This window comes from Scleropages formosus, chromosome 19 (assembly GCF_900964775.1).
Source record: "Scleropages formosus chromosome 19, fSclFor1.1, whole genome shotgun sequence".
Lineage (NCBI taxonomy): Eukaryota > Metazoa > Chordata > Actinopteri > Osteoglossiformes > Osteoglossidae > Scleropages > Scleropages formosus.
The window spans coordinates 12640464-12648366 of NC_041824.1; the positions used below are offsets into that span (position 1 = coordinate 12640464).

The 7903-nt window shown below is 39.4% G+C and overlaps 1 protein-coding gene across 1 annotated transcript; it reads right to left on the minus strand.

Moving 5' to 3' along the window:
* Positions 1–550: 550 nt before the first annotated feature.
* Positions 551–4566, minus strand: ndufb11 (NADH:ubiquinone oxidoreductase subunit B11). The gene is made up of 3 exons (XM_018760517.1): positions 4344–4566; positions 2737–2867; positions 551–808 (listed from the first exon to the last, which is right to left on the minus strand). Exons 1-3 carry the CDS (start codon positions 4527–4529, stop codon positions 676–678), a joined length of 450 nt encoding a protein of 149 aa, XP_018616033.1. The 5' UTR covers positions 4530–4566; the 3' UTR covers positions 551–675.
* Between the last annotated feature and the right edge of the window lie 3337 nt (positions 4567–7903).

Consider the following 7903-nt stretch of genomic DNA (forward strand, 5'->3'; position numbering starts at 1 on the left):
GAGTCGCGGTGGTTCGGAGCCTATGTATGATGTAGGAAGCACATGGCCCGAGGCAAGGCAAGGGTACTGTAGTCGGGACGTCACCTCATTGCAGGGTAGCTACACAGCCTCAGTCCCATACTGACAAACTACAAGCAATTTGCAGTCCCCAGTTCACCTGAAACAACTGGGGAGAACATGCAAACTCACACAGGTGGAGTTGGTTTGAAACTAGGGGGAAAAAAAAAAAATTACCAAAATATTGACAGCTATTACATATTAAAGACACAAACTTTGTGTAAACTGATTATTTTTGTTCTTAGTCAACACTTGGATCCAAGGTGTGAAGGCCCTACTGTAAAACCGTAGCAAATATGCTGTATTGATAATTACCATATTAAACTCACTTCCACTTAGAAGTCACTTACCTATAGTGATTAGGATAAATTTATTAAGTTCACCATGCAGATTTTTATCTTGCAACCCTTTATAACCATGATTAAGTGATGGTACTGAAACATCAATAAATGAGTATTTAAAATTTTGCAGCTGTTATCAGTTAAAAGAATACTTTGGTAGGAACGGGCAGTTTATTTTATTCAGACATATATACACTTGAACAAACAAAAAAGGTCATTACTTTGACTTTAGAAGCTGCATTGTAAGTACAGGGTACAGCAGAAACAAATGTGAAGATTACTGTTCTTCTGCAACAGAGGGCAGTATGATCTTGCTGGGGTCATAATAGTTTTCATCAATCAGAGGAAGACCTGCAGCTTCTCTTTCTTTGATCAACCGTTCAGCCTCCCTCCTCGCCCACTGCCTCATTCTGTCAAAAAGGAGCAAAACATTACATCTGCATTATTCATATTTGTGTATCTATTAAAGATACCCTTTGAACACCCTTCTTTTGTTGTAAAGTCAATCTTGTGACCAAATGAATATCTATTGTCAGACTTTTTATAGTAATGCTACAAAGTTCCTCTACTGCGGGGATTCATAAACTTTTCACTCACACCCCTGAGGCTAATAATCAAAATATCTACATTAAGTATGTGCCTTGCCCCACACCCTTCCTTGACTGACTCCAAACTTCCACAACCCCATATTCAGAAAATTGGTTACTGATCATAGACAAAAAGAATGAAAACACAACACTGAAAAACTAGCAGATAGTATTTCAGGGGGTAGCTGGTAGCATAGTGGTTAGAACTACTGCTTTTGGATCCAAAGGTTGCAGGTTCAATCCCCAGCTCCAGCTGCAATATCCTTGAGCAAGGTACTTACCCTGAATTGCTCCAGTAAAATTACACAGCTGCATAAATAGGTAAAGAACTGTAAGCTTGTAATAACTGTAACCTTAACATTGCAAGTTGCTTTGGAGAAATATGTCAGCTAAATGAATAAGTGTAAATGACATGTTACATTATAGCTTGCAAATATATTAACAATAATCTATTCATAAACATTTATTACAAATATAAAATGCTGGTGTTATTCCTGAAATCTCTTACTCTGATATTTTAAGTGACACTTTTCATCCATTTCTTTTTTTGGAAGAAACAACTACAGCCATAAAGAAAAAGGAATCTGTCTAAATGTGATTTCACAGAACAAACATAATGTGTGGAATTGGTGTAAATACTAAGGTACAAATTTCACTTCCATCTAAAACTTTCTCAAACCAGTGTAATGATGTGCTTTAATGAGTTAGACCTACATGGAGTCATGTAGGCCACATTTTCTGCATTTTACCCTCTTTTCTGCCAATGTTGTTTTACTCAGAAAGTTCTGCCAGCAAAGAATGAATTCCATGACAGTTGAGGATGGGTATATAGACACACACCACCTTCACTGGAACCACCCATTTCCTGAAGGAAGAAAAGTCCAGGCACCTTCTGACCTCAGACAAGTAGTGCGGCATGGCAGAAACACAAACTCAAGTTACAGTACACAGCAATTTACCACTGTCCCCCTGCGAGACTCTTTAGACATTTTATGCCGTAAGGGAAAAATGAACTGATCCTGTAAATTTCATTAAGTTTACCAATCACAACTAACACCGAAACAATAAAACAAGCCTGCACATCACCAAACCCCTGAAGCCCATCCATGGACCACAGGTTAAGAGCCAAATTAGTAAGAAAAAAAAGTACGGAAACAGTATGAAAATACACCCTGTCTGTTCCGTGAAATTATCTGTTAGGCAACTTTTTTTGTGAGTGGTCTATAGGGTTGCAAAGCGTGGGAATTTTCCATGGAAAACTTCGGGAACTTTGAAGTGGTCTGAAATTTTGGAAAATCTGGGAATTTAAAAAAATTTCAATTTTTGTAGTTTATTTAAAACTACAGCCTGACTTAAGTAGACATTTAAATACCCTAAAAGCCTTGCATAGAGACATTTCAGAACTTCTTACAGTGGACGGGGCAGTTTTGTTCAATGGGTTAGATGAAAAGTAAACACCCCTAGATCTTGCAAACTTTCAGAACAACCACCCCTTTGGGATATGATGTGTAAAAAAATTAATACTCACCCTTAATAATACACTTGTGAAATCTGCATATCCCCTCCTTCAAAACTACCACCCCTTTGCCTGTTACACATTCTGAATGACTTAACTCACAACTGTTCATAAATGTCTACAGAATGTAAACAACTTCTTCATTTGACTGACACTTGGAACTTTCCATAAGTTTTAAACAGAAACTGTTTAAAATACCATTGACTCAGAGCCATCTGTGCACCAACAGTCTTACCCATGGTCAGGCAAATAATGGATGAAAGCTCCCCCAACAACAATGGTCATGGAGATACCAAAAAAGAAGGCCATTCTCATGTTCCACTGGTCCACATGTGGGTCATCAGAGAATCCATGGTAGTCTGGATTCTGCACCAAAAAAGAAAATTGCACAGTCAAGCCAAAAGTATAATGGAGTCATTTATACTACCACTAACTTAACTAGCTGACACTTTTCTCAGCTTAAAATGTTAAGCTATTTACAATGATTCACCTATTGTAGTACTGGGAATCAAACCTGGGAGATTTGAAAGACAGCAGCTCTAACCACTATATTACTTGCTGCCTCTTTTACTAGTTCTATTATGTTATGTGCCATTATTAGCTGGGCTACAAGTGATTAAACCCACTAATAATTATATTGCTACTACTATGTGTGGGTGGCACAGCAAGTAACACTGCTGTCTCACAGCGCCTGGGTGGTGCGAGAGAAATCGTGTGTTCAAACTCCGCTCGGTCTGTGTGGAGTTTGCATGTTCTCCCCGTGTCTGTGTGGGTTTCATCCAGGTGCTCTGGTTTCCCCCCCACAGTCCAACAACAAGTTATTTAGGTTCACCCATAGTGTGTGAGTAACAGAGAGAGAGAGAGTGTGTGTGTGTTCCACTGATGTATGGATGAGTGACCCATTGTAAGTAGTGTATCTAGCAGTGTAAGCCATCTTGGTGAATAAGGTGTGGGATGATAACAGTATATAGAGTTCACTAGAAGTCACTTTGGAGAAAAACATCTGCTATATAAGTAAATGTACTAATAAATCTAGCTAATGTGTTTCTAAAAATGTAGACAGCTTTTGAATTATTCATCCATTTAAACACCCAGGTATTTTTTTTTTTTTTTTTTTTTTATTGGCACATCTCAGGGTTAGTACCTCAGTCAAGGGTACTACAGGAGGAGGTGGGATTCAATTCTGGGTTTTTCAAGTGCAAGGCAATGACCACAACCACTATGTTACCAGCTGCCCCTAATGATGCATTAATGCATTTATTCATTTAGCTGATGCTTTTCTCTAAAGCCACTTGCAATGTTACTGTAGCCTACCTACAATTATTCACCCATAATTTTATACAGCAGGGTAATTTTACTGGAGCAATTTGGTAAGTATCTTGCTCAAGGGTACTATAGTATAGGCAGAGGTGGGGCTCAAACCTGCAACCTTTCCAAAGGCAGAAACTCTAACCACTACGCTACCAGCTGTCACTTGTAACACAGCAAAAGGTAATACAAAAAATATATATAATTCTGATAAGTTAATAAATGTAAACTAAGTAATATGAGTTCCTCACATTGCCAGGTGCAGAATTACTGTAACTAGACTAGAAGCAGAATTACTACTAGGCAGCTTATAAAAACCACAAGACAAAATTTATGATTTTCATTTTGTCAACCTTCGCGAATATAAAAAATAAAAAAAGTATTTTCTCCACTATGTGGAAGGTTACAGTCTTCTAAGGGTTCTCAAACATGCACTTACTGACACTTGAGCGGAGCAGTACGACACTGACACCCTCTCGCGGTTCATGAGGTGTCGACGCTCCGCTCAGTCAGTCACCAAGTCCCACCACTCACCTTTTCGTAGGCGCTGACCTCTGCGTGTCCGTCACTCTCCTTGACGTGCACCGGAGGCAGGTTTGAAACGGTGGCAGAGCCAGCGGAACCCGAGGAAGGTGTCTGAGATACGAAACGAATGCCAGACACTGAGCCCGGGCGAACCCGGGACAAGACAGGCCAAATCCGCATGAACCTGGCCACCATTTCGTTAAGTCTGACATACAAACCCCGGAACCGGAAGTGCCTGGTGTCGGGCGGAAATTACTCAGTGTCGGCGGTAAAAAAAAAAAAAGAAAGACTTTAATTAAAGGAAAAAACTTTTTTTTTTTTTTTTTAACTCACACACACGCACGCACGCACGCACACACACTTTCAGAACCGCCTGTCCCATACGAACTTTGAATTTGGACATAGAGTAGTAGGAGTTTTAGTGCAGTGCTTTTCAGTTTTTATTTGAACAACAGAGCTAGTTGCACTAGAAAGTCATGATTGGCCATTTTTATTTGTATACATTAAATACCTGTATGCTATTCACTTACTTAAAAGCTTGGCCGAGTCAGGGTCGTAGCTGTCCGGTGCCTATCCCGGAACCTCAGGGCCGCACGCAAATATGGTACAACATGCCGACATCCACACAGACTGAGCCGGTTTTGAACCTACAGCCAAACAACCAAGGTGCTGCTCTAGTCTATGCTACTCCGAGAAAGCTAGTAATAACTAAGACAGCAGTTTATATTTAATTTGAAATGTAGTGTCAGAGGACGGTTTTACAACTTTTGGAATAAAAACACATAAAGCATTTTTTAAACTTCCATATTGACTTATTCCTCAATCCCATACCTTTACATAACGTTAACATTACATAGAATACACAGATCACTGTTCACGTTTATTGATTTAGCAGATGCTTTTCTCCAAAGCAACTTCCAATGAACTCTATCTATGTAGGTGTGTGGGCTGGTAACACTACATAGTATCCATTGTAAGTTGCTTTGGAGAAAAGCATCTGCTATAAACAAAAAAAAAAAAAAGTAGTGTTTTCAGCCCACACCTTATTTACCAAGGTGACTTACACTGCTAGATACACTACTTACAATGGGTCACTTATCCATACATCAGTGGAACACTCTCTCTCTCTCTCTCTCTCTCTCTCTCTCTCTCTCTCTCTCTCTCCCTCTCTCTCTCTCTCTCTCTCTGTCATTCACACACTAGGGGGGAACCTGAACAGCATGTCTTTGGACTGAGAGGAAACCAGAGCACCTGGAGAAAACCCACATAAAAACAGGGCAGCTGGTAGTGTAGTGGTTAGAGCTACTGCCTTTGGACCCAAAGGTTGTAGGTTCAATCCCCACCTCTAGCTGTAGTACCCTTGAGCAAGGTATTTACCCTAAATTGCTCCAGTTAAAAAAAAAAAAAAATGAACCAGCTGGGTAAATTATTGTAAGCCTATAATAATTGTGACCTTAATCATAACCCCCCCAGGGATGTGTGCTTTCCCTGTACACCAATGATTGCACTGTGAAAGACCCCTCTGTCAAGCTGCTGAAGTTATTGGATGACAACTTCATTGACCTTATCTAAGATGGTGATAAGTCTGCATAAAGACAGGAGGTTGAAGAGCTGGCTGGTGCAGTCACAACAACCTGGAGCTGAACATGCTCAAAATGGTTGAGATGATTGTGGGCTTTAGGAGAAACACCTCAGCATTATGAACAGCACTGTGGCAACAGTGGAGTCATTCAGGTTCCTGGGCACCACCATCTCACAGGACCTGAAGTGGGAGCCCCACATAGACTCCATTGTGAAGGAGGCCCAGTAGAGGTTGTACTTCCTTTGCCAGCTGAGGAAGTTCAATCTGCCACAGAGGCTGCTGATGCAATTCTACTCTGCCGTCATCCAGTCTGTCCTCTGCACCTCTATAACTGTCAGGGGACTGAGCAGCAGGACAGCCAGGCACAGGAAAAGTTTCTTTCCTCAGGCCATCTACCTCATGAACAGCTAAACTCCCCCTAGGGAGTAAACTGGTGCAATAAACAATGCTATTTATATTCATTTTCACATATCTATTTACTTTCCCTTGCATTGTATATAACGTACCTGTACAAACATATAATAGCTAGTGTCTATTTTGTATATTGTGTACTTTATACTCTATATAGTTTTTTTTATCTTTTATTAGCCCACTCTACTTTTACTATCTGTCTTGTCACTGTCATTCTGTCTGTGCTGTGGAAGTTCCTGTCACCAAGACGAATTCCTTGTATGTGTAAACATACTTGGCAATAAAGCTCATTCATTCAAGTTGTTCTGGAGAAAAGTGTCAGCTAATTGAATAAATGTAACATGCAAACTCCACACTGAGTGGGGATTGAACCCATGTCCTTTTGCACCACCCAGGCACTGTGCTGTACCACCCACTTACAAAAGAAAAACAAAACTTGCCAGATTATAGCATTAGAACAATTGAACAGTGAAGTTTCAACATCCACATTAGCACGGGTTTCATGGAGGACACATTGTGGACAAGTCATCCTCTACCTTTATTTCTTAATAGAGGTTTCAGGATGACTTTATTCAGACTTCATTTCACTATCAGTTTGTTTATTCTCCACTGAACCAAAAAAAAGTTTTGAAAAACCACACGCAGGATTGTTATCGCATTTCAATAATCGTCAAATTATTCTTAAAATGTATCATTCCAGAAAAATCTCCCTGCAGGCAATTAATTAGCTATTTTGGGATAATTAATTTGGTAAATACAAGGAAGAAATTTTCCAATGCATATTTCAATGGGAAGAAGTCATTAATCCAAAAGAACTAACTTTTTTAGCAAATGGAAGAAATGAAGCCAGAATTAGTTTATTCAGTTCTTTATTCATCACAAAGAGTGCTCCATTACAGATTAACTTTATTTTTGTATGTCTTACTGTAACATTCTCAGGAATTTAACAGTAAAAAGAATAGAGGTCACGTTCAACGTGTGGCCCTTAGCTACAGCCCAAAAAAAATATAAAATAAATGTGATCTTGTGCGAGCCCCTAACTCAAACTTTGCAAACCTCAGGAAAGTAATATCCACAAAAACAACCAACACTCCACATTTAAAATGGTTAGATTAGCATACTGAAGTACTACCTATGTGCTTTCAATTTCATCATGCCCCCCTCCACCCTCAGGGGAAAAAATAGCAAAGGTCAGTGTAGCAATGCATAGGTATTTCCAGTAACATCTACATTTTTGGCTCATTTTATGCCAAAAAAAAACATTCTACTCAAAGAAGGTGAGTGCTAACATTTTCAGACTATTCGAAATCAGAAAGAAAGGTGCTGGAACATCTTAAAGGTCACATTTTAATGACTTCATGAACTTCTGATTTAAAAGTTGAGGTCAAACCATTTATTTGGTGCATTATGTATTATTGCTAGGCTGTTTATTCTAAGCAAGGCACCAAACTAACAACGGGAGGGAAAGAGAAAGCAAGTGAAACTGGGACTAACTGATGAGCAAAGTATTTTATTTTGACATATGCCCCCTTTTAAGTGCCAGAACTAAACAGGAATGTAAGTACACACAGTTTTA